Source organism: Oncorhynchus tshawytscha, linkage group LG31, assembly GCF_018296145.1.
Source record: "Oncorhynchus tshawytscha isolate Ot180627B linkage group LG31, Otsh_v2.0, whole genome shotgun sequence".
NCBI lineage: Eukaryota > Metazoa > Chordata > Actinopteri > Salmoniformes > Salmonidae > Oncorhynchus > Oncorhynchus tshawytscha.
Genome location: NC_056459.1, coordinates 39,225,307 through 39,251,602, shown reverse-complemented (window position 1 = coordinate 39,251,602; position 26,296 = coordinate 39,225,307). Strand labels below are relative to the sequence as shown.

Sequence of the window (26,296 nt, the reverse complement as noted above, 5' to 3'; positions counted from 1 at the left end):
TCCTCCTCTCTGTTCCCTCTCCTCCCCTCCTCCTCCTCTCTGTTCCCTCTCCTCCTCCTCCTCTCTGTTCCCTCCTCCTCCTCCTCCTCCTCTCTGTTCCCCTCCTCCTCCTCTCTGTTCCCTCCCCTCCTCCTCCTCCTCTCTGTCCCTCTCCTCCTCCTCCTCTCTGTTCCCTCCCCTCCTCCTCCTCCTCTCTGTTCCCTCTCCTCCTCCTCCTCTCTGTTCCCTCCCCTCCTCCTCCTCCTCTCTGTTCCCTCTCCTCCTCCTCCTCTCTGTTCCCTCTCCTCCTCCTCCTCCTCTCTGTTCCCTCTCCTCCTCCTCTCTGTTCCCTCCCCTCCTCCTCCTCCTCTCTGTCCCCTCTCCTCCTCCAGAACCAAAGTGAATGGCTTCGACAGGGATGGCCCCCTGCACCTGGAGACCTCCAGTAAGAGACTCTGTACGATCAGCCCGGCAGGCCAACGGTTCAGCCCCTCCAACGGTCTCTCCTATCAACCTAACGGCCTGGCCCATGGACACCCCACGCCGCCCCCTCCCCCACCCCCACAGCACTACCGGCTGGACGACATGGCCATCACACACCATTACAGAGACTCACCACACTACCGCCATCCCAACCACAACCACCGCGAGCTCAGGGAGAGACCACGGCCACTGGGTAAGGACAGGAGGAGAAGGGAGGAGAGGGTTGGAAGGAAGGAAGGAAGGAAGGAAGGAAGGAAGGAAGGAAGGAAGGAAGGAAGGAAGGAAGGAAGGAAGGAAGGAAGGAAGGAAGGAAGGAAGGAAGGAAGGAAGGAAGGAAGGAAGGAAGGAAGGGGACGGATGGGGAAGAAAGAGGAGGAAAGGGAATTTTGAGGAGCACAGAGGAGGAGAGGGAAGGGACAGAGGGAGGACTGAGCAGGAGAGGGAAGGGACAGAGGGAGGACTGAGCAGGAGAGGGAAGGGCAGAGAGAAGGACTGAACTGTGTGACTGAATAACATGTATGTTTATTTTGCACTGCTCGCACATGTGACGCATATGGTGTGGTCAGCATGTGAGGAGCACAGAGGAGAGAGAGGAATGGAGGGTGAAGGAGTTATCCCTGAAGCCAACACAGAGCAGCACGAGGAACTGTCCCTCCTCCTTCAGGCTATGATCAAACCCTACACCCCGACCAGAACTATCCGTTCTGCCACCTCAGGCCTCCACCCCTACGGGAGGCAGCTCCACCTCAGCCCAGTCCAAGCTCTTCTCTGTCCTGGCACCCCAATGGTAGAACCATCTTCCCCCTGGAGCTAGGACAGCAGAGTCCCTGTCCATCTTTCCCACTGAAGCTAGGACAGCAGAGTCCCTGTCCATCTTTCCCCCTGAAGCTAGGACAGCAGAGTCCTGCCCATCTTTCCCCCTGAAGCTAGGACAGCAGAGTCCTGTCCATCTTTGCCCCTGAAGCTAAGACAGCAGAGTCCCTGTCCATCTTTCCCCCTGAAGCTAGGACAGCAGAGTCCCTGTCCATCTTTTCCCCCTGAAGCTAGGACAGCAGAGTCCTGCCCATCTTTCCCCTTGAAGCTAGGACAGCAGAGTCCCTGTCCATCTTTCCCCTGAAGCTAGGACAGCAGAAGAGTCCTGCCCATCTTTCCCCCTGGAGCTAGGACAGCAGAGTCCTGTCCATCTTTCCCCCTGAAGCTGAAGATAGGACAGCAGAGTCCCTGTCCATCTTTCCCCCTCAAGCTAGGACAGCAGAGTCCTGCCCATCTTTGAAGCTAGGACCCCTGAAGCTAGGACAGCAGAGTCCCTGTCCATCTTCCCCCTGAAGCTAGGACAGCAGAGTCCATCTCCCCACTGAAGCTAGGACAACAGAGCCCCTGTCCATCTTCCACCTGAAGCTAGGACAGCAGAGTCCATTTCCCCCTGAAGCTAAGACAGAAGAGTCCCTGTCCATCTTCCCCCTGAAGCTAGGACAGCAGAGTCCCTGTCCATCTTCCCCCTGAAGCTAGGACAGCAGAGTCCCTGTCCATCTTCCCCATGAAGCTAGGACAGCAGAGTTCCTGTCCATCTTCCCCTGAAGCTAGGACAGCAGAGTCCCTGTCCATCTTCCCCCTGATGCTAGGACAGCAGAGTTCCTGTCCATCTTCCCCTGAAGCTAGGACAGCAGAGTCCCTGTCCGTCTTCCCCTGAAGCTAGGACAGCAGAGTCCCTGTCCATCTTCCCCCTGAAGCTAGGACAGCAGAGTCCTGCCCATCTTTCCCCCTGAAGCTAGGACAGCAGAGTCCCTGTCCATCTTTCCCCTGAAGCTAGGACAGCAGAGTCCTGCCCATCTTTCCCACTGAAGCTAGGACAGCAGAGTCCTGTCCATCTTTTCCCCTGAAGCTAGGACAGCAGAGTCCATCTTCCCCCTGAAGCTAGGACAGCAGAGTCCCTGTCCATCTTTCCCCCTGAAGCTAGGACAGCGGGGTCCTGCCCATCTTTCCCCCTGAAGCTAGGACAGCAGAATGTCCTGAAGCTAGGACAGCAGAGTCTCTGTCCATCTTACCCCTGAAGCTAGGACAGCAGAGTCTGTGTCCATCTTCCACCTGAAGCTAGGACAGCAGAGTCCATCTTCCCCCTGAAGCTAGGACAGAAGAGTCCCTGTCTATCTTCCCCCTGAAGCTAGGACAGCAGAGTCCCTGTCCATCTTCCCCATGAAGCTAGGACAGCAGAGTTCCTGTCCATCTTCCCCCTGAAGCTAGGACAGCAGAGTCCCTGTCCATCTTCCCCCTGATGCTAGGACAACAGAGTCCCTGTCCATCTTCCCCTGATGCTAGGACAGCAGAGTCCCTGTCCATCTTCCCCTGAACCTAGGACAGCAGAGTCCTGCTTATCTTTCCCCTGAAGCTAGGACAGCAGAGTCCTGCCCATCTTTCCCCTGAAGCTAGGACAGCAGAGTCCCTGTCCATCTTCCCCCTGAAGCTAGGACAGCAGAGTCCATCTTCCCCTGAAGCTAGGACAACAGGGTCCCTGTCCATCTTTCCCCCAGAAGCTAGGACAGCAGAGTCCTGCCCATCTTTCCCCCTGAAGCTAGGACAGCAGAGTCCTGAAGCTAGGACAGCAGAGTCCCTGTCCATCTTCCCCTGAAGCTAGGACAGCAGAGTCCATCTTCCCACTGAAGCTAGGACAACAGAGTCCCTGTCCATCTTCCACCTGAAGCTAGGACAGCAGAGTCCATTTCCCCCCTGAAGCTAGGACAGAAGACTCCCTGTCCATCTTCCCCTGAAGCTAGGACAGCAGAGACCCTGTCCATCTTCCCCCTGAAGCTAGGACAGCAGAGTCCCTGTCCATCTTCCCCATGAAGCTAGGACAGCAGAGTGCCTGTCCATCTTCCCCTGAAGCTAGGACAGCAGAGTCCCTGTCCATCTTCCCCCTGATGCTAGGACAACAGAGTCCCTGTCCATCTTTCCCCCTGAAGCTAGGACAGCAGAGTCCTGCCCATCTTTCCCCCTGAAGCTAGGACAGCAGAGTCCCTGTCCATCTTTCCCCCTGAAGCTAGGACAGCAGAGTCCTGCCCATCTTTCCCACTGAAGCTAGGACAGCAGAGTCCTGTCCATCTTTCCCCCTGAAGCTAGGATAGCAGAGTCCATCTTCCCCTGAAGCTAGGACAGCGGAGTCCCTGTCCATCTTTCCCCTGAAGCTAGGACAGCAGAGTCCATCTTTCCCCCCATCTTTCCCCCTGAAGCTAGGACAGCAGAGTCCATCTTCCCCTGAAGCTAGGACAGCAGAGTTCCCCCTGTCCATCTTCCATCCCCTGAAGCTAGGACAGCAGAGTCCTGTCCATCTTCCCCCTGAAGCTAGGACAGCAGAGTCCATTTCCCCCATCTTTCCATCCCCTGAAGCTAGGACAGCAGAGTCCCTGTCCATCTTCCCCTGAAGCTAGGACAGCAGAGTCCTGCCCATCTTTCCCCCAGACAGCAGAGTCCCTGTCCATCTTCCCCTGAAGCTAGAGTCCATCTTCCCCCAGGACAACAGGGTCCCTGTCCATCTTCCACCTGAAGCTAGGACAGCAGAGTCCATCTTCCCCCTGGAGCTAGGACAGCAGAGTCCCTGTCCATCTTCCCCCTGAAGCTAGGACAACAGAGTCCCTGTCCATCTTCCCCCTGATGCTAGGACAGCAGAGACCCTGTCCATCTCCCTGTCCCCCCTGATGCTAGGACAACAGAGTCCCTGTCCATCTTCCCCCTGATGCTAGGACAACAGAGTCCCTGTCCATCTTCCCTCTGAAGCTAGGACAACAGAGTCCCTGTCCATCTTCCCCCTGATGCTAGGACAGCAGAGACCCTGTCCATCTTCCCCCCCTGATGCTAGGACAACAGAGTCCCTGTCCATCTTCCCTCTGAAGCTAGGACAGCAGAGTCCTGCCCATCTTTCCCCCTGAAGCTAGGACAGCAGAGTCCCTGTCCAGAGAACAAAGACACTGTTATAATCTGGAATTAAACTGATGCTTTTTTCTTGGCCGCGTCAAAATTAGTGCACTATATATAGGGAATAGTGGAGAGAGGATGGAGGGAACAGTGGAGAGAGGATGGAGGGAATAGTGGAGAGAGGATGGAGGGAATAGTGGAGAGAGGATGGAGAGAGGATGGAGGGAATAGTGGACAGAGGATGGAGGGAATAGTGGAGAGAGGATGGAGGGAACAGTGGAGAGAGGATGGAGGGGACTGTGGAGAGAGGATGCAGAGATGATGGAGGGAATAGTGGAGAGAGGATGGAGGGAATAGTGGAGAGAGGATGGAGAGGACAGTGGAGAGAGGATGGAGGGGACAGTGGAGACAGGAGGGAGGGATGGAGGGGACAGTGGAGAGAGGATGGAGAGAGGATGGAGGGAATAGTGGAGAGAGGATGGAGGGAACAATGGAGAGAGGATGGAGGGGAGAGAGGGAGAGAGGATGGAGGGGACAGTGAGAGAGGATGGATGGAAGGAACAGTGGAGAGAGGATGGAGGGGACAGTGGAGAGAGGATGGAGGGGACAGTGGAGAGAGGATGGAGTGGGACAGATGGAGGGGACAGTGGGATGGAGGGGACTGTGGAGAGAGGATGGAGAGAGGATGGAGGGGACAGTGGAGAGAGGATGGAGGGAACAGTGGAGAGAGGATGGAGGGGACAGTGGAGACAGGATGGAGGGGACAGTGGAGACAGGATGGAGAGGATGGAGGGGACAGTGGAGAGAGGATGGAGAGGATGGAGGGGACAGTGGAGAGAGGATGGAGGGGACAGTGGAGAGAGGATGGAGGGGACAGCGGAGAGAGGATGGAGGGGACAGCGGAGAGAGCGGAGAGAGGATGGAGGGGACAGTGGAGAGAGGATGGAGGGGACAGTGGAGAGAGGATGGAGGGGACAGTGGAAAGAGGCTGGAGGGGACAGTGGAGACAGGATGGAGGGGACAGTGGAGAGAGGATGGAGGGGACAGTGGAGAGAGGATGGAGGGGACAGTGGAGAGAGGATGGAGAGGATGGAGGGGACGGTGGAGAGGATGGAGAGGATGGAGGGGACACTGGAGAGAGGATGGAGGGGACAGTGGAGAGAGGATGGAGGGGACAGTGGAGACAGGATGGAGGGGACAGTGGAGACAGGATGGAGGGGACAGTGGAGAGAGGATGGAGGGGACAGCGGAGAGAGGATGGAGGGGACAGTGGAGAGAGGATGGAGGGGACAGTGGAGAGAGGATGGAGAGGATGCAGGGGACAGTGGACTGAGGATGGAGAGAGGATGGAGGGGACAGTGGAGGATGGAGAGGATGCAGGGGACAGTGGAGAGAGGATGGAGGGGACAGTGGAGAGAGGATGGAGGGGACGGTGGAGAGAGTATGGAGGGAACAGTGGGCACTTGTATCTTGTTCCACAGACTTTGACTCTCTCTCTCTCTCTCTCTCCCCCTCTCCCCTCTCTCTCTCTCTCTCTCTCTCTCCCCCTCTCTCTCCCCCCTCTCTTCTGATTAATGAAGGAATGCACGGGGCTCGTCAGGAAGAGGTGATCGACCACCGGTTGACAGACAGAGAATGGGGGAGGAATGGAAGCACCTTGACCATGTAAGAAAAGTAATAACATTTTTATTACTATACCAACTGTGTCTCTACCTGTATCTGTACCTGTACCCCTACCTGTACCCATACCTGTACCTGTACCTGTACCCCTACCTGTACCTGTACCCATACCTGTACCTGTACCTGTACCCCTACCTGTACCTGTACCTGTCCCTATACCTGTACCTGTACCCCTACCTGTACCTGTATCTGTACCTGTACCTGTACCCCTACCTGTACCCGTACCTGTATCTGTACCCGTACCTGTATCTGTATCTGTACCCGTACCTGTACCTGTATCTGTACCCATACCCATACCCATACCTGTACCTGTACCTGTACCCCTACCTGTACCCATACCTGTACCCGTACCTGTACCCCTACCTGTACCTGTACTTGTACCCCTACCTGTATCTGTATCTGTACCTGTATCCATACCTGTACCTGTACCCGTACCTGTACCTGTACCCGTACCTGTATCTGTACCTCTATCCGTACCTGTACCTGTATCTGTACCTGTACCTGTATCTGTACCTGTACCTGTAAATGTAGTGTCTACATCTGTACCTTCCCCCTGATACAGTACCTTCCCCCTGATACAGTACCTACCTGATACAGTACCTACCTGATACAGTACCTTCCTCCTGATACAGTACCTCCCCCCTGATACAGTACCTAGCCCCTGATACAGTACCTATCCCCTGATACACTACCTTCCTCCTGATACAATACCTATCCCCTGATACAGTACCTTCCCCCTGATACAGTACCTTCCCCTGATACAGTACCTTCCCCTGATACAGTACCTACGTGATACAGTACCTACCTGATACAGTACCTTCCCCTGATACAGTACCTTCCCCTGATACAGTACCTTCCCCTGATACAGTACCTACTCACTGATACAGTACCTTCCCCTGATACAGTACCTACTCCCTGATACAGTACCTACTCCCTGATACAGTACCTACTCCCTGATACAGTACCTTCCCCTTACCCCTGATACAGTACCTACCTGATACCGTACCTACCCCTGATACAGTACCTTCCCCTGATACAGTACCTACCTGATACAGTACCTGCCTGATACAGTACCTTCCCCTGATACAGTACCTTCCCCTGATACAGTACCTACCTGATACAGTACCTACCTGATACAGTACCTTCCTCCTGATACAGTACCTCCCCCCTGATACAGTACCTATCCCCTGATACAGTACCTATCCCCTGATACACTACCTTCCTCCTGATACAATACCTATCCCCTGATACAGTACCTATCCCCTGATACAGTACCTATCCCCTGATACAGTACCTATCCCCTGATACACTACCTTCCCCCTGATACAGTACCTATCCCCTGATACAGTACCTACCTGATACAGTACCTTCCTGATACAGTACCTTCCCCCTGATACAGTACCTTCCTCCTGATACAGTTCCTTCCTCCTGATACAGTACCTATCCCCTGATACAGTACCTATCCCCTGATACAGTACCTTCCCCTGATACAGTACCTTCCCCCTGATACAGTACCTTCCTCCTGATACAGTACCTTCCCCTGATACAGTACCTTCCTCCTGATAAAGTACCTTCCCCTGATACAGTACCTTCCCCTGATACAGTACCTTCCCCCTGATACAGTACCTACCTGATACAGTACCTACCTGATACAGTACCTTCCTCCTGATACAGTACCTCCCCCCTGATACAGTACCTATCCCCTGATACAGTACCTATCCCCTGATACAGTACCTATCCCCTGATACACTACCTTCCTCCTGATACAATACCTATCCCCTGATACAGTACCTATCCCCTGATACAGTACCTATCCCCTGATACAGTACCTATCCCCTGATACACTACCTTCCTCCTGATACAATACCTATCCCCTGATACAGTACCTATCCCCTGATACACTACCTATCCCCTGATACACTACCTATCCCCTGATACTTTTTTGCCCGCTTTGAGGACAATACAGTGCCACTGACACGGCCTGCAACGAAAACATGTGGTCTCTCCTTCACTGCAGCCAAAGTGAGTAAGACATTTAAACGTGTTAACCCTCGCAAGGCTGCAGGCCCAGACGGCATCCCCAGCCGCGCCCTCAGAGCATGCGCAGACCAGCTGGCCGGTGTGTTTACGGACATATTCAATCAATCCCTATACCAGTCTGCTGTTCCCACATGCTTCAAGAGGGCCACCATTGTTCCTGTTCCCAAGAAAGCTAAGGTAACTGAGCTAAACGACTACCGCCCCGTAGCACTCACATCCGTCATCATGAAGTGCTTTGAGAGACTAGTCAAGGACCATATCACCTCCACCCTACCTGACACCCTAGACCCACTCCAATTTGCTTACCGCCCAAATAGGTCCACAGACGATGCAATCTCAACCACACTGCACACTGCCCTAACCCATCTGGACAAGAGGAATACCTATGTGAGAATGCTGTTCATCGACTACAGCTCGGCATTCAACACCATAGTACCCTCCAAGCTCGTCATCAAGCTCGAGACCCTGGGTCTCGACCCCGCCCTGTGCAACTGGGTTCTGGACTTCCTGACGGGCCGCCCCCAGGTGGTGAGGGTAGGCAACAACATCTCCTCCCCGCTGATCCTCAACACTGGGGCCCCACAAGGGTGCGTTCTGAGCCCTCTCCTGTACTCCCTGTTCACCCACGACTGCGTGGCCATGCACGCCTCCAACTCAATCATCAAGTTTGCGGACGACACAACAGTGGTAGGCTTGATTACCAACAACGACGAGACGGCCTACAGGGAGGAGGTGAGGGCCCTCGGAGTGTGGTGTCAGGAAAATAACCTCACACTCAACGTCAACAAAACTAAGGAGATGATTGTGGACTTCAGGAAACAGCAGAGGGAACACCCCCATCCACATCGATGGAACAGTAGTGGAGAGGGTAGCAAGTTTTAAGTTCCTCGGCATACACATCACAGACAAACTGAATTGGTCCACTCACACAGACAGCATCGTGAGGAAGGCGCAGCAGCGCCTCTTCAACCTCAGGAGGCTGAAGAAATTCGGCTTGTCACCAAAAGCACTCACAAACTTCTACAGATGCACAATTGAGAGCATCCTGGCGGGCTGTATCACCGCCTGGTATGGCAACTGCACCGCCCTCAACCGTAAGGCTCTCCAGAGGGTAGTGAGGTCTGCACAACGCATCACCGGGGGCAAACTACCTGCCCTCCAGGACACCTACACCACCCGATGCTACAGGAAGGCCATAAAGATCATCAAGGACATCAACCACCCGAGCCACTGCCTGTTCACCCCGCTGTCATCCAGAAGGCGAGGTCAGTACAGGTGCATCAAAGCTGGGACCGAGAGACTGAAAAACAGCTTCTATCTCAAGGCCATCAGACTGTTAAACAGCCACCACTAACATTGAGTGGCTACTGCCAACACACTGTCAATGACACTGACTCTACTCCAGCCACTTTAATAATGGGAATTGATGGGAAATGATGTAAATATATCACTAGCCACTTTAAACAATGCTACCTTATATAATGTTACTTACCCTACATTATTCATCTCATATGCATACGTAGATACTGTACTCTATATCATCGACTGCATCCTTATGTAATACATGTATCACTAGCCACTTTAACTATGCCACTTGGTTTACATACTCATCTCATATGTATATACTGTACTCGATATCATCTACTGTATCTTGCCTATGCTGCTCTGTACCATCACTCATTCATATATCCTTATGTACATATTCTTTATCCCCTTACACTGTGTTATAAGACAGTAGTTTTTTGGAATTGTTAGTTAGATTACTTGTTGGTTATTACTGCATTGTCAGAACTAGAAGCACAAGCATTTCGCTACACTCGCATTAACATCTGCTAACCATGTGTATGTGACAAATAAAATTTGATTTGATTTGATTTGATACAGTACCTATCCCCTGATACACTACCTTCCTCCTGATACAATACCTATCCCCTGATACAGTACCTATCCCCTGATATAGTACCTTCTACCTGATACAGTACCTTCCCCCTGATACAGTACCTTCTACCTGATGCAGTACCTTCCCCCTGATACAGTACCTTCCCCCTGATACAGTACCTTCTACCTGATACAGTACCTTCCCCCTGATACAGTAACTTCTACCTGATACAGTACCTTCCCCTGATACAGTACCTTCCCGCTGATACAGTACCTTCCCCTGATACAGTACCTACCTGATACAGTATCTTCCCCTGATACAGTACCTTCCCCTGATACAGTACCTACTCCCTGATACAGTACCTACTCCCTGATACAGTACCTACTCCCTGATACAGTACCTTCCCCTGATACAGTACCTACCTGATACAGTACCTTCCCCTGATACAGTACCTTCCCCCTGATACAGTACCTACCTGATACAGTACCTGCCTGATACAGTACCTTCCCCTGATACAGTACCTTCCCCTGATACAGTACCTTCCCCTGATACAGTACCTACCTGATACAGTACCTACCTGATACAGTACCTTCCTCCTGATACAGTACCTCCCCTGATACAGTACCTATCCCTGATACAGTACCTATCCCTGATACAGTACCTTCCCCTGATACACTACCTTCCTCCTGATACAGTACCTATCCCCTGATACAGTACCTATCCCCTGATACAGTACCTATCCCCTGATACAGTACCTATCCCCTGATACAGTACCTCCCCTGATACAGTACCTATCCCTGATACAGTACCTATCCCCTGATACAGTACCTATCCCCTGATACACTACCTTCCTCCTGATACAATACCTATACCCCCTGATACAGTACCTATCCCCTGATACAGTACCTATCCCCTGATACAGTACCTATCCCCTGATACACTACCTTCCTCCTGATACAATACCTATCCCCTGATACAGTACCTATCCCCTGATACAGTACCTATCCCCTGATACAGTACCTATCCCCTGATACACTACCTTCCTCCTGATACAATACCTATCCCCTGATACAGTACCTATCCCCTGATACAGTACCTTCCCCCTGATACAATACCTATCCCCTGATACAGTACCTTCCCCCTGATACAATACCTATCCCCTGATACAGTACCTTCCCCCTCCTCAGCTGCATCATATTGTCTGTGGTTCTGGTTATGAATATAGAACATATTGTCTGTGGTGTCTGTGGTGCTTCACTCAGCGCCTTCCCCCTCCTCAGCTGCTGAACTGCATCATGGACATGGTGGAGAAGACGAGGCGTTCTCTCACCGTGCTGCGGCGCTGCCAAGAGGCCGATAGGGAGGAGCTTAACTACTGGATACAATACCTGCGGACCCTGAAGAAAGGAGCCAGCAGGACCCAGAGCAGACAGCACAGTCCTACAGGACAGGATGACCTCACTACAGGTATAACTATCTACATTATAGTATCAGTTATCAGACAGGACCCAGAGCAGACAGCACAGTCCTACAGGACGACCTCACTACAGGTATAACTATCTACATTAGACCTCACTACAGAAAGCCTCACTAACCCTCCTCCGTTACCTTTTACTGTTGTGTGTCTGTCTACTGGTTGACTGGGCTGTGTGTATGTCTATTGGTTGACTGGGCTGTGTGTCTGTCTACTAGTTGACTGGGCTGTGTGTCTGTCACAGTTGACTGGGCTGGATGTCTGTCTACTGGTACTGGGCTGTGTGTCTGTCTACTGGTTGACTGGGCTGTGTGTCTGACAGGACTGGGCTGACAGCACTGTCTACTGGTTGACTGGGCTGTGTGTCTGTCTACTGGTTGACTGGGCTGTGTGTCTGTCTACTGGTTGACTGGGCTGTGTGTCTGTCTACTGGTTGACTGGGCTGTGTGTCTGTCTACTGGTTGACTGGGCTGTGTGTCTGTCTACTGGTTGACTGGGCTGTGTGTATGTCTATTGGTTGACTGGGCTGTGTGTCTGTCTACTAGTTGACTGGGCTGTGTGTCTGTCTACTAGTTGACTGGGCTGTGTGTCTGTCTACTAGTTGACTGGGCTGTGTGTCTGTCTTCCAGAGATTCACCAGGAGATTCTCAACAGACCAATGACGACCGGATACGTACCTGAAGAGATCTGGAAGAAAGCCGGTGAGTTTCCCTCCCTCCCTCCCTCTCTCTCTCTCTCTCTCTCTCTCTCCCTCCCTCTCTCTCTCTCTCCCCCCTCTCTCTCTCTCTCTCTCCCCCCCCTCTCTCTCTCTCTCTCTCTCTCTCTCTCTCTCTCCTCCCTCCCCCTCCCTCCCTCCCTCCCTCCCTCCTCCCTCCCTCCACCCTTCTCTCCCTCTCTCTCTCTCCCTCCCTCCCTCCCTCTTTGGTCAGATCATTAAAGATCAGAATCTTCTGTCCTGTCTGATCAGTGGATAAGTAGCTGGTCTGTCCTGTCTGATCAGTGGATAAGTAGCTGGTCTGTCCTGTCTGATCAGTGGATAAGTAGTTGGTCTGTCCTGTCTGATCAGTGGATAAGTAGCTGGTCTGTCCTGGCTGATCAGTGGACAAGTAGTTGGTCTGTCCTGGCTGATCAGTGGACAAGTAGTTGGTCTGTCCTGGCTGATCAGTGGACAAGTAGCTGGTCTGTCCTGGCTGATCAGTGGATAAGTAGCTGGTCTGTCCTGGCTGATCAGTGGATAAGTAGCTGGTCTGTCCTGGCTGATCAGTGGATAAGTGGCTGGTCTGTCCTGTCTGATCAGTGGATAAGTGGCTGGTCTGTCCTGTCTGATCAGTGGATAAGTAGCTGGTCTGTCCTGTCTGATCAGTGGATAAGTAGCTGGTCTGTCCTGTCTGATCAGTGGATAAGTAGCTGGTATGTCCTGGCTGATCAGTGGACAAGTAGCTGGTCTGTCCTGTCTGATCAGTGGATAAGTAGCTGGTCTGTCCTGACTGATCAGTGGATAAGTAGATGGTCTTTCCTGTCTGATCAGTGTCGGTAAGTAGCTGGTCTGTCCTGTCTGATCAGCGTCAGTAAGTAGCTGGTCTGTCCTGGCTGATCAGTGGATAAGTAGATGGTCTTTCCTGTCTGATCAGTGTCAGTAAGTAGCTGGTGTGTCCTGTCTGATCAGTGGATAAGTAGCTGGTCTGTCCTGTCTGATCAGCGTCAGTAAGTAGCTGGTCTCTCCTGGCTGATCAGTGGATAAGTAGCTGAGCGATTTCCATGACTCCAGCACAGTATATTTACAGTCTCAATGCACTAAAACAAGCCTGGTTTGTCCTGGCTGAGCTGGTGCTCATAGGTTTGTGAATATCTGGTTCAATCTATCAAGTCAGCCTCTCCAGACACTAAAAGGGTTATTTGGCTGTCCCCATAGGTGAACCCTTTGAAGAACCCTGTTTTGGTTCCAGGTAGAACCCATTTGGTACGAGGTAGAACCCTTTTGAGTTCCTTGTTGAACCTTTTACATAGAGTGTTCTACATGGAACCCAATAGGGTTCTACATGGAACCAAAAAGGGTTCTACCTGGAACCAAAAAGAGATATTCTATGGGGACAGTCGAAGAACCCTATTGGAACCCTTTATTCTTAGAGTGTATGAATAAATCACACAAATGATCTTAAATGACAATGAATTAGATTGGTATTATCTTCAAAATACATGATCTATTTCTTCCGCTGTGAATAATCCGTTATGTTTGAGAGTGTTAGGCTCACTGACATATTGATCCAGTGGAGACGCACGGGGCCGTCAAATGTATTTACCCCGTTCTGATTGGCTCTATTTTTTGCATATTTTGACACCAACCAAACACTTCCTGTAGTTGTTGATCAGTCTCTCACGTCGCTGTGGAGGAATTTTGGCCCACTCTTCCATGCAGAACTGCTGTAACTAGCGACATTTGGTTGGAATCATTTCAGCTAAAGGTGGACTGATCAACCACAGGAAGTGGTTGGTTGGAGTCATGGCAGCTAAAGGTGGACTGATCAACCACAGGAAGCGTTTGGTTGGAGTCATGGCAGCTAAAGGTGGACTGATCAACCACAGGAAGTGGTTGGTTGGAGTCATGGCAGCTAAAGGTGGACTGATCAACCACAGGAAGCGTTTGGTTGGAGCCATGGCAGCTAAAGGTGGACTGATCAACCACAGGAAGCGTTTGGTTGGAGTCATGGCAGCTAAAGGTGGACTGATCAACCACAGGAAGTGGTTGGTTGGAGTCATGGCAGCTAAAGGTGGACTGATCAACCACAGGAAGTGGTTGGTTGGAGTCATGGCAGCTAAAGGTGGACTGATCAACCACAGGAAGCGTTTGGTTGGAGTCATGGCAGCTAAAGGTGGACTGATCAACCACAGGAAGCGTTTGGTTGGAGTCATGGCAGCTAAAGGTGGACTGATCAACCACAGGAAGCGTTTGGTTGGAGTCATGGCAGCTAAAGGTGGACTGATCAACCACAGGAAGCGTTTGGTTGGAGCCATGGCAGCTAAAGGTGGACTGATCAACCACAGGAAGTGTTTGGTTGGAGTCATGGCAGCTAAAGGTGGACTGATCAACCACAGGAAGCATTTGGTTGGAGTCATGGCAGCTAAAGGTGGACTGATCAACCACAGGAAGGGGTTGGTTGGAGTCATGGCAGCTAAAGGTGGACTGATCAACCACAGGAAGGGGTTGGTTGGAGTCATGGCAGCTAAAGGTGGACTGATCAACCACAGGAAGGGGTTGGTTGGATTCATGGCAGCTAAAGGTGGACTGATCAACCACAGGAAGGGGTTGGTTGGAGTCATGGCAGCTAAAGGTGGACTGATCAACCACAGGAAGCGTTTGGTTGGAGCCATGGCAGCTAAAGGTGGACTGATCAACCACAGGAAGGGGTTGGTTGGAGTCATGGCAGCTAAAGGTGGACTGATCAACCACAGGAAGCGTTTGGTTGGAGTCATGGCAGCTAAAGGTGGACTGATCAACCACAGGAAGCGTTTGGTTGGAGTCATGGCAGCTAAAGGTGGACTGATCAACCACAGGAAGTGGTTGGTTGGAGTCATGGCAGCTAAAGGTGGACTGATCAACCACAGGAAGTGGTTGGTTGGAGTCATGGCAGCTAAAGGTGGACTGATCAACCACAAGAAGTGGTTGGTTGGAGTCATGGCAGCTAAAGGTGGACTGATCAACCACAGGAAGCGTTTGGTTGGAGTCATGGCAGCTAAAGGTGGACTGATCAACCACAGGAAGCGTTTGGTTGGAGTCATGGCAGCTAAAGGTGGACTGATCAACCACAGGAAGTGGTTGGTTGGAGTCATGGCAGCTAAAGGTGGACTGATCAACCACAGGAAGCGTTTGGTTGGAGTCATGGCAGCTAAAGGTGGACTGATCAACCACAGGAAGCGTTTGGTTGGAGTCATGGCAGCTAAAGGTGGACTGATCAACCACAGGAAGTGGTTGGTTGGAGTCATGGCAGCTAAAGGTGGACTGATCAACCACAGGAAGCGTTTGGTTGGAGTCATGGCAGCTAAAGGTGGCACAACCAGTTATGGAGTGTAAGGGGGAAATTCATTTTTTCACACAGAGGCATTATATGTAAGTATGTAATTGTTGTGTTATTTGTTCACTCAGGTTCCCTTTATCTAAAATGTGGTTTTGGTTGAAGATCTGATTTGATTCAGTATCAAAAATTTGCAAAAGTAGAGAAATTTAGAAAGGAGGCAAATCCTTTTTCACGGCCCTGTGATTCCTGTAGAGGATTTTATACAACGGAGGACCGGCAACCAACACATCTGTTGGAGTTAAACGTTTACAGTCCGTAATAAACATTCAGACACCAGACACACACACGCCATGCACAATGTCCTCCTCCTCCCCTCCTCCTCCACCTGCTCCCCCTCCTCTCCCTCTGCTCCTCCTCCCCTCCTCCTCCTCCCCTCCTCCTCTGCTCCTCCTCCTCTCCCTCTGCTCCCCCTCCCCTCCTCCTCCATCTGCTCCTCCTCCTCTTTTCCTCCTCCTCCTCCTCCTCCTCCCCTCCTCCTCTGCTCCTCCTCCCCTCCTCCTCTGCTCCTCCTCCTCTCAATCTGCTCCTCCTCCCCTCCTCCTCCACCTGCTCCTCCTCCTCTTTCCTCCTCCTCCTCCTCCTCCTCCTCCTCTTTCCTCCTCCTCCTCTCCTCCTCCCCCTCCTCCTCTGCTGTGCTGTTGGGAGCACAATAGAAATGCATAATTTAAATATAAATTGCCTGATTTGCATACACAATTAGTCAAGTTACAACCTTGATGTAGGCAACAACAAAAAAAGCCTCCGTTTCGCTTCTGACGTTAAATTTACCACCACATGTTTAAGGTTAGAGAATGTGCCAACGCCAAATGAGCTGAAAGTGTATCTTTTACATTTGAATTTAAAATAAATATACAAGGGATGACCTGATAAATTACCTCATATGGAATACACACGAAAAGCCAAAACAAAAGCATCAAATGTTTGGATCTTCGTGTCGACAACTCGTCTATATCAAACGCAGAAATCATCCGTGCAATTTATTTTCCAATGATGTAAAACCCAGACATCACGCACCTTCTCTCTAGTGGATCAAACCAATTAAACATCACACAACTACTTCCTTTTTTTAAAAGAGTCATTAGTCTTGCATATGGAAAGAAATTAGACAATAATAAACCTACAGTGAAATTAGCTCACTGCTGATCATTGTTTATGAAAGTCTTCTTCATAAAGCCTGATCACACAGAATAAGATACCTAGTGAGAAATACAAGGTAAGAGTCAAGGTCTGCTAGGATACTCAGATGATATATTGTATTGTTTACTTGATGAAAAAAAGGATCTCCACTCTTTAGGAGTAACTTTTACTGAACAAAAAATATAAAACGCAACATGTCAAGTGTTGAAATTTAAGATCCCAGAAATGTTTCATACCAACAAAAAAAGCTGTTTTCTCTAAATGTTATGCACACATTTGTTTACATCCCTGTTAGTGAGCATTTCTCCTTTGCCAAGATAATCCATCCACCTGACAGGTGTGGCATATTATTAAAAAGCTGATTAAACAGCATGATCATTACACAGGTGCACCTTCTGCTGGGGACAATAAAAGGCCTCTCTAAAATGTGGAGTTTTGTCCAACAACACAATGCCACAGATTTCTGAAGTTCTGAGGGAGCGTGCAATTGGCATGCTGACAGCAGGAATGTCCACCAGAGCTGTTGCCAGTTAATTGAATGTGCATTTCTCTACCATAAGCCATCTGCAACGTAATTTTAGAGAATTTGGCAGTACATGCAACCGGCCTCACAACCGCAGACCATGTGCAACCACACCAGCCCAAGACCTCCACATCCGGCTTCTTCACCTGCGGGATGGTCTGAGACCAGCCAACCAGACAGCTGATGAAACTGTGGATTTGCACAACCAAATCATTTCTGCACAAACTGTCAGAAACCGTCTCAGGGAAACTTATATGTGTGCTCATCGTCATCACCAGGGTCTTGACCTGGCTACAGTTTGGCGTCGTAACCGACTTCAGTGGGCAAATGCTCACCTTCGATGGCCTCAGGCACCCCGGAGAAGTGTGCTCTTCACGGATGAATCCCGGGTTTCAGCTGTACCGGGCAGACAGGTTGTATGGCACGGTGTGGGCGAGCGGTTTGCTGATATCAACTGGGCGGGAACCCAGTTACCGAGATTTACTGAGATATTCCACCCAAAACCACCACCTTTTCCTGGATAGATACCTGAGATATATTTTAATTCAGACCCATAACCATTCAGACCAATAACCATTCAGACCGATAACCATTCAGACCCATAACCATTCAGACCAATAACCATTCAGACCCATAACCATTCAGACCCATAACCATTCAGACCCATAACCATTCAGACCCATAACCATTCAGACCCATAACCATTCAGACCAATAATCCATCTTTGTGAAGAGAAGTGTAATTCTAGTAGTAGTTACTCAAGGATGTCATTAGATTGATGAAGATGATGAGGACAACAACGAAACGTGTTTCATTCATGATTTATTTCAACTTGTATTTCTTCTGGTTCAGAAGTTTACATACACTCAATTAGTATTTGGTAGCATTGCCTTTAAAATGTTTAACTTGGGGCAAACGTTTCGGGTAGCCTTCCACAAGCTTCCCACAATAAGTTGGGTGATTTAGGCCCATTCCTCCTAACAGAGCTGGTTCTAACTCAGTTAGGTTTGTAGGCTTCCTTGCTTGCACACGCTTTTTCAGTTCTGCCCACAAATCTTCTATGGGATTGAGGTCAGGGCTTTGTGATGGCCACTCCAATACCTTGACTTTGTTGGCCTTAAGCCATTTTGCCAAAACTTTGGAAGTATGCTTGGGGCCATTGTCCATTTGGAAGACCCATTTGCGACCAAGCTTTAACTTCCTGACTGATGTCTTGAGATGTTGCTTCAATATATCCACATAATTTTCATCCCTCATAATGCCATGTATTTTATGAGGTGCACCAGTCCTTCCTGCAGCAAAGCACACCCACAACATGATGCTGCCACCTCATGCTTCACAGTTGGGATGGTGTTCTTCGGCTTGCAAGCCTCCTCCTTTTTCCTTCTAACATAATGATGGTCATTATGGCCAAACAGTTCTATTTTTGTTTCATCAGACCAGAAGACATTTCTCCAAAAAGTACGATCTTTGTCCCCATGTGCAGTTGCAAACCGTAGTCTGGCATTTTAATGGTGTTTTGGAGCAGTGGCTTCTTCCTTGCTGAGCAGCCTTTCAGGTTATGTCGATATAGGACTCGTTTTACTGTGGATATAGATACTTTTGTACCGCTTTCCTCCAGCATCTTCACAAGGTCCTTTGTTGTTGTTCTGGGATTGATTTGTACTTTTCGCACCATAGTACGTTCCTCTCTAGGAGACGGAACACGTCTCCTTCCTGAGTGGTATGACGGCTGCGTGGTCCCATGGTGTTTATACTTGCGTACTATTTTTTTGTACAGATGAACATGGTACCTTCAGTCATTTGGAAATTGCTCCCAAGGATAGACCAGACTTGTGGTGGTCTACAATTTTTTTTCTGAGGTCTTGGCTGATTTCTTTTGATTTTCCCATGATGTCAAGCAAAGAGGCACTGAGTTTGAAGATAGGCCTTGAAATATATCCACAGGTACACCTCCAATTGACTCAAATGATCAGAATCACGTTCTGTAACAGCTTTATCATGGTTTGAACGATGTGAGTAATTCCAGTCCATATGATACAGTATAATACAATGCAGTAATACAGTTCACACTCAAAAAGCCTACTGGAGATAGTTTCATATATTTACCCAAGAGAGCATATAGCTAGCTACAGTGGGGAGTTAGGCCCTCACTCACCACCCGGGTAACACCACTCTATTTCCGGGGATGATTCCAGCAGGGGACCCCCCCCACCTCCACAACCTCGCACACCAGGCACCCACACTTAAGCACCCTTCCTCGGGCTATAAAGCAGATAGCCGCGCTCTTACGAACCGCGTGCACCTGGTGACCCAAAAAGGACGTCGTGCACCTGGTGACCTAAAAAGGTCAATGTGCACCTGGTGACCCAAAATGAACGTTGTGCACCTGGGAACCCAAAATGGATCTTGTGCACCTGGTGACCCAAAAATAGCTAGCTACAGTGGGGAGAACAAGTATTTGATACACTGCCGATTTTGCAGGTTTTCCTACTTACAAAGGATGTAGAGGTCTGTAATGTTTATCATAGGTACACTTCAACTGTGAGAGAAAATCACATTGTATGATTTTTAAGTAATTCATTTGCATTTTATTGCAAGACATAAGTATTTGATCACCTACCAACCAGTAAGAATTCCGTCTCTCACAGACCTGTTAGTTTTTCTTTAAGAAGTCTCCTGTTCTCCACTCATTACCTGTATTAACGGCACCTGTTTGAACTCGTTACCTGTATAAAAGACACCTGTCCACACACTCAATCAAACAGACTCCAACCTCTCCGCAATGGCCAAGACCAGAGAGCTGTGTAAGGACATCAGGGATAAAATTGTAGACCTGCACAAGGCTGGGATGGGCTACAGGACAATAGGCAAGCAGCTTGGTGAGAAGGCAACAACTGGCGCAATTATTAGAAAATGGAAGAAGTTCAAGATGACAGTCAATCACCCTCGGTTTGGGGCTCCATGCAAGATCTCACCTCGTGGGGCATCAATGATCATGAGGAAGGTGAGGGATCAGCCCAGAACTACACAGCAGGACCTGGTCAATGACCTGAAGAGAGCTGGGACCACAGTCTCAAAGAAAACCATCAGTAACACACTACGTCGTAATGGATTAAAATCCTGCAGCGCATGCAAGGTCCCCCTGCTCAAGCCAGCGCATGTCCAGGCCCATCTGAAGTATTTTTGGTCTAAACTCCACTCGCCATGTTTGGAAGAAGAAGAAGGATGAGTACAACCCCAAGAACACCATCCCAACCATGAAGCATGGAGGTGGAAACATAATTCTTTGGGGATGCTTTTCTGCAAAAGGGGACAGGACGACTGCACCGTATTGAGGGGAGGATGGATGGGGCCATGTATTGCAAGATCTTGGCCAACAACCGCCTTCCCTCAGTAAGAGCATTGAAGATGAGTCGTGGCTGGGTCTTCCAGCATGACAATGACCCGAAACACACAGCCAGGGCAACTAAGGAGTGGTTCTGTAAGAAGCATGTCAAGGTCCTGGATTGGCCTAGCCAGTCTCCAGACCTGAACCCAATAGAAAATCTTTGGAGGGAGCTGAAAGTCCGTATTGCCCAGCGACAGCCCTGAAACCTGAAGAATCTGGAGAAGGTCTGTATGGAGGAGTGGGCCAAAATCCCTGCTGTAGTGTGTGCAAACCTGGTCAAGAACTACAGAAAACGTATGATCTCTGTAATATTCTGTACCAAATATTAAGTTCTGCTTTTCTGATGTATCAAATACTTATGTCATGCAATAAAATGCTAATTAATTACTTAAACATCATACAATGTGATTTAGATTCCGTCTCTCACAGTTGAAGTGTACCTATGATAAAAATTACAGACCTCTACATGCTTTGTAAGTAGGAAAACCTGCAAAATCGGCAGTGTATCAAATACTTGTTCTCCCCACTGTACGTCTATGGCCTGTGATGTTCTTCTGTGGTGTGTAATGTGCGGTAAACTATATCATAATATACAGTATGTTTTTGATAATGCATTATATCACATGTACTGCATATGTATTGGATAACGTCACAATCATTAAGGCTTGGTGCTCATTAAATGTCTTTAATGTAGGGCTCATTTAATGTCTTTAATATAGGGCTCATTAAATGTCTTTAATGTAGGGCTCATTAAATGTCTTTAATATAGGGCTCATTAAATGTCTTTAATGTAGGGCTCATTAAATGTCTTTAATGTAGGGCTCATTAAATGTCTTTAATGTAGGGTTCATTAAATGTATTTAATGTAGGGCTCATTAAATGTCTTTAATAATGTAGGACTCATTAAATGTCTTTAATATAGGGCTCATTAAATGTCTAATGTAGGGCTCATTAAATGTATTTAATAATGTAGGACTCATTAAATGTCTTTAATAATGTAGGACTCATTAAATGGATTTAATATAGGGCTCATTAAATTTCTTTAATAATGTAGTACTCATTAAATGTCTTTAATATAGGGCTCATTAAATGTCTTTAATGTAGGGCTCATTAAATGTATTTAATGTAGGGCTCATTACATGTCTTCACTGTAGAGCTCATTAAATGTCTTTAATGTAGGGCTCATTAAATGTATTTAATGTAGGGCTCATTAAATGTCTTTACTGTAGAGCTCATTAAATGTCTTTAATGTAGGGCTCATTAAATATATTTAATATAGAGATCATATTTTTTTATGTAGGGCTCATTAAATGTCTTTAATGTAGGGCTCATTAAATGTCTTTAATAATGTAGTGCTCATTAAATGTCTTTAATGTAGATCTCATTAAATGTCTTTATTGTAGGGCTCATTAAATGTCTTCAATGTAGGGCTCATTCAATGTCTTTAATGTAGGGCTCATTAAATGTATTTCATGTAGGGCTCATTAAATGTGTTTAATGTAGGTCTCATTAAATGTATTTAATGTAGGGCTCATTAAATGTGTTTAATGTAGGGCTCATTAAATGTCTTTAATGTAGGTCTCATTAAATGTATTTCATGTAGGGCTCATTAAATGTATTTCATGTAGGGCTCATTAAATGTCTTTAATATAGGGCTCATTAAAATCTACTACTCAAGTAGCATCAGACTTGAATTTTCGATCAAATCCAGACAGGCGTATTTATATGCTTCATATGCTTTTGGATGCCACTTCCGTTTTTTTCAGGAAATAGTGTTTAAGGAGATGATTTATTTAGATTTATTTCACCTTTATTTAACCAGGTAGGCTATTTCAGAACAAGTTCTCATTTGCAACTGCGACCTGGCCAAGATAACGCATAGCAATTCTGTGAGCTGCTCTGACAGCTGGTGCTTAAAGTTAGTGAGGGAGATATGAGTCTCCAGCCTCAGAGATTTTTGCAGTTCGCTCCAGTCATTGGCAGCAGAGAACTGGAATGAAAGACGACCAAATGAGGAATTGGTTTTGGGGGTGACCAGTGAGATATATTCCTGCTGGAGCGCGTGCTACGAGTGGGTGCTGCTATGGTGACCAGTGAGCTGAGATAAGGTGGCGCTTTACCTTGCAGAGACTTGTAGATAACTTGTAGCCAGTGGGTTTGGCGACGAGTATGAAGCGAGGGCCAACCAACGAGAGCGTACAGGTCACAATGGTGGGTAGTGTATGGGGCTTTGGTGACAAAACGGATGGCACTGGGATAGACTGCAGGGTTAGGGTTAAGGAGTAGGAGGGTAGGTTAGGGTTTGGGGGTAGTGTTTAGGGGGTTAGGGTTAAGGGGTTAGGGGGTAGGGGGCTGATTGGGTCCTTGATGATATCTCTGAATGTGTTTCAGAAGAGGCTGTGAACGAGGTGAAGCGCCAGGCCATGTCAGAGCTCCAGAAGGCGGTTTCAGAGGCGGAGAGGAAGGCCCATCAGATGATCAGCTCAGAACGGTCCAAGATGGAGCGTACGGTGGCAGAGGCCAAGAGACAGGCAGCGGAGGACGCACTGACTGTCATCAACCAGCAGGAGGACTCCAGCGAGGTAGGACACTTTATTGATCTATTATGCACCAGAATGTATTTATGATTGATTTATTATACCAGAATGTATTTATTATTGATTTATTATACCAGAATGTATTTATTATACCAGAATGTATTTATTATTGATTTATTATACCAGAATGTATTTATTATTGATTTATTATACCAGAATGTATTTATGATTGATTTATTATACCAGAATGTATTTATTATTGATTTATTATACCAGAATGTATTTATTATTGATTTATTATACCAGAATGTATTTATTATACCAGAGGAGACACTAAACAGGATATTGCCTACATCAGTCCCAATAGGAGACACTAAACAGGATATTGCCTACATCAGTCCCAATAGGAGACACTAAACAGAATATTGCCGACATCAGTCCCAAGAGGAGACACTAAACAGAATATTGCCGACATCAGTCCCAAGAGGAGACACTAAACAGGATATTGCCTACATCAGTCCCAAGGGGAGACACAAAATAGGATATTGCCTACATCAGTCCCAAGGGGAGACACTAAACAGGATATTGCCTACATCAGTCCCAAGAGGAGACACTAAACAGAATATTGCCTACATCAGTCCCAAGGGGAGACGGCCACACAAGAGTATTTTGTTCTCTCTTTCGCTCTCTTCCCCTTTCCCCCAGATTAGCCTCTCTGTGTGTTTGGAAAGGTGGTACCAATTCTGCCGAGGAGGACGATGTGGAGGGACCGCTGATTTACTCATCACTATGTGGAGGGACCACTGATTTACTCATCACTATGTGGAGGGACCACTGATTTACTCATCACTCTGTGGAGGGACCACTGATTTACTCATCACTATGTGGAGGGACCACTGATTTACTCATCACTATGTGGAGGGACCACTGATTTACTCATCACTATGTGGAGGGACCGCTGATTTACTCATCACTATGTGGAGGGACCGCTGATTTACTCATCACTATGTGGAGGGACCGCTGATTTACTCATCACTATGTGGAGGGACCTCTGATTTACTCATCACTATGTGGAGGGACCGCTGATTTATTCATCACTATGTGGAGGGACCACTGATTTACTCATCACTATGTGGAGGGACCACTGATTTACTCATCACTATGTGGAGGGACCGCTGATTTACTCATCACTATGTGGAGGGACCATTGATTTACTCATCACTATGTGGAGGGACCGCTGATTTACTCATCACTATGTGGAGGGACCGCTGATTTACTCATCACTATGTGGAGGGACCATTGATTTACTAATAATGTTGTCTTCATACACATTAATTTAAGACTCATTTGCCTGCTGTGAAATCCTGTGAAGGGCAAAATACTATTTATTTTCCTATACTGATAAATCATGTTCTTAATAAAAGGTCTTTAAATAATGTTTTCCTATTACAAAGCACACAAAGTATTCAAATTATTCAAATCCCAAATTGTACTAATTCCTCTCTCTCTCTCTGTGTAGAGTTGTTGGAACTGCGGGAGGAAGGCGAGCGAGACCTGCAGCGGCTGTAACACGGCGCGTTACTGCGGCTCCTTCTGCCAGCACAAGGACTGGGAGAAACACCACCACGTGTGTGGCCAGACCCTCCAGGCCTCCAAGGCAGCCCAGCAGCAGGGTACAGAGACCTCCGCTCCCATCAGCTCCTCCACTACGCCCTCTAGTGGAGGAGGCAGCCCAGCCGGAACCCCGCCCATCGCCACACCCCGCTCCGGTACCCCAGGAACCCCCTGTACGCTGGAAACCACGCCGCACTAAACCGGGGGGCCATCCGGGGAGCCGTCGGAGACTCCCAGTAGCACAACATGACTGGCTCACTTCATGCTAAATGCTAAGGCGCTAACGCTACGACAAGAGATGTAGACCTATCTTGGAGTAGTAGAGGCTCCACACGAGACAGGAGGTTTATACATGGAGATCAGTCACATTGACTTGCCATGATTAACAAAGAACACACACATGTTATTTGTTTTAATTATTATTGTTGTTGTTGTTGTTGTTATCAATGCCCTTATTGTTGCTATTGTTATTAGCGTCCGTTGTCGGCCGTTTGTTGTTGTTGTTGTTGTTGTTTATTGCTATTCTTTCCTTCCTTTTTTTCATGTAGATATGAAGATAGAAAGTGAGTGGATAACAGCAGTGAAACTCCACACAAATACATCTGACATCCCCTTTGTTGAGTTCTGTTTTCTAAAAGCTTTGTTGTTTTCCTCTATTACCTGGGATATATGATATAAAACCAGTTGACCTCATTAAGACACCAAACAACATGCCAATGGATTATTACTACAACACAAACACTGTGCAAAAAGCTGAAGCCAACTCTCTTATTATGGGAAGACCACAAATACAAAGAACAGACAGACGGACAGATGGACAGACTGACAGGCAGACAGACGGACAGACGGACGGACGGACAGAGAAACAGACGGACAGATTGAATGACAGATGAACAGACTGACAGACTGACAGACTGACAGACAGACAGACAGACAGACAGACAGACAGACAGACAGACAGACAGACAGACAGACAGACAGACAGACAGACAGACAGACAGACAGACAGACAGGTGGATGGTATCTGCGGGTGACGGACAGACAGACAGACAAAGGGACTGTATCTGCCAGCAGCAAGGTGCAGATATGGAGCAGATTGTAAAGGAACCACAGCTGTTCCTCTTGACTAGTAATAATATCCAGGTCAGTGGACTGACAAAGATGTCTCCCTCCCTGAGGGATGGAAGAGCAAGGATCCATACAAATTACCAACCCTGGATACCAAGATATAACTAATACCTGACCCCTGGATACCAAGATATAACTAATACCTGACCCCTGGATACCAAGATATAACTTATACCTGACCCCTGGATACCAAGATATAACTAACACCTGACCGCTGGATACCAATATATAACTAATACCTGACCCCTGGATACCAAGATATAACTAATACCTGACCCCTGGATCCCAAGACATGACTAACACCTGACCCCTGGATACCAAGATATAACTAACACCTGACCCCTGGATACCAATATATAACTAATACCTGACCCCTGGATACCAAGATATAACTAATACCTGACCCCTGGATACCAAGATATAACTAATACCTGACCCCTGGATATCAAGAT

At 48.2% G+C, this 26,296-nt stretch overlaps 1 protein-coding gene across 1 annotated transcript in view; it reads left to right on the top strand.

Moving 5' to 3' along the window:
• LOC112251674 (protein CBFA2T1-like) overlaps positions 1 to 25,524 on the top strand; it is a 146,382-nt gene extending 120,858 nt beyond the window's left edge. The window contains 7 exon segments of the mRNA XM_042310313.1: positions 372 to 655; positions 5,949 to 6,005; positions 6,008 to 6,033; positions 11,248 to 11,434; positions 12,071 to 12,142; positions 22,957 to 23,147; positions 24,622 to 25,524. Coding sequence (XP_042166247.1) covers positions 372 to 655; positions 5,949 to 6,005; positions 6,008 to 6,033; positions 11,248 to 11,434; positions 12,071 to 12,142; positions 22,957 to 23,147; positions 24,622 to 24,915 — 1,111 coding nt within the window. The 3' untranslated portion in view covers positions 24,916 to 25,524.
• Positions 25,525 to 26,296: the final 772 nt, after the last annotated feature.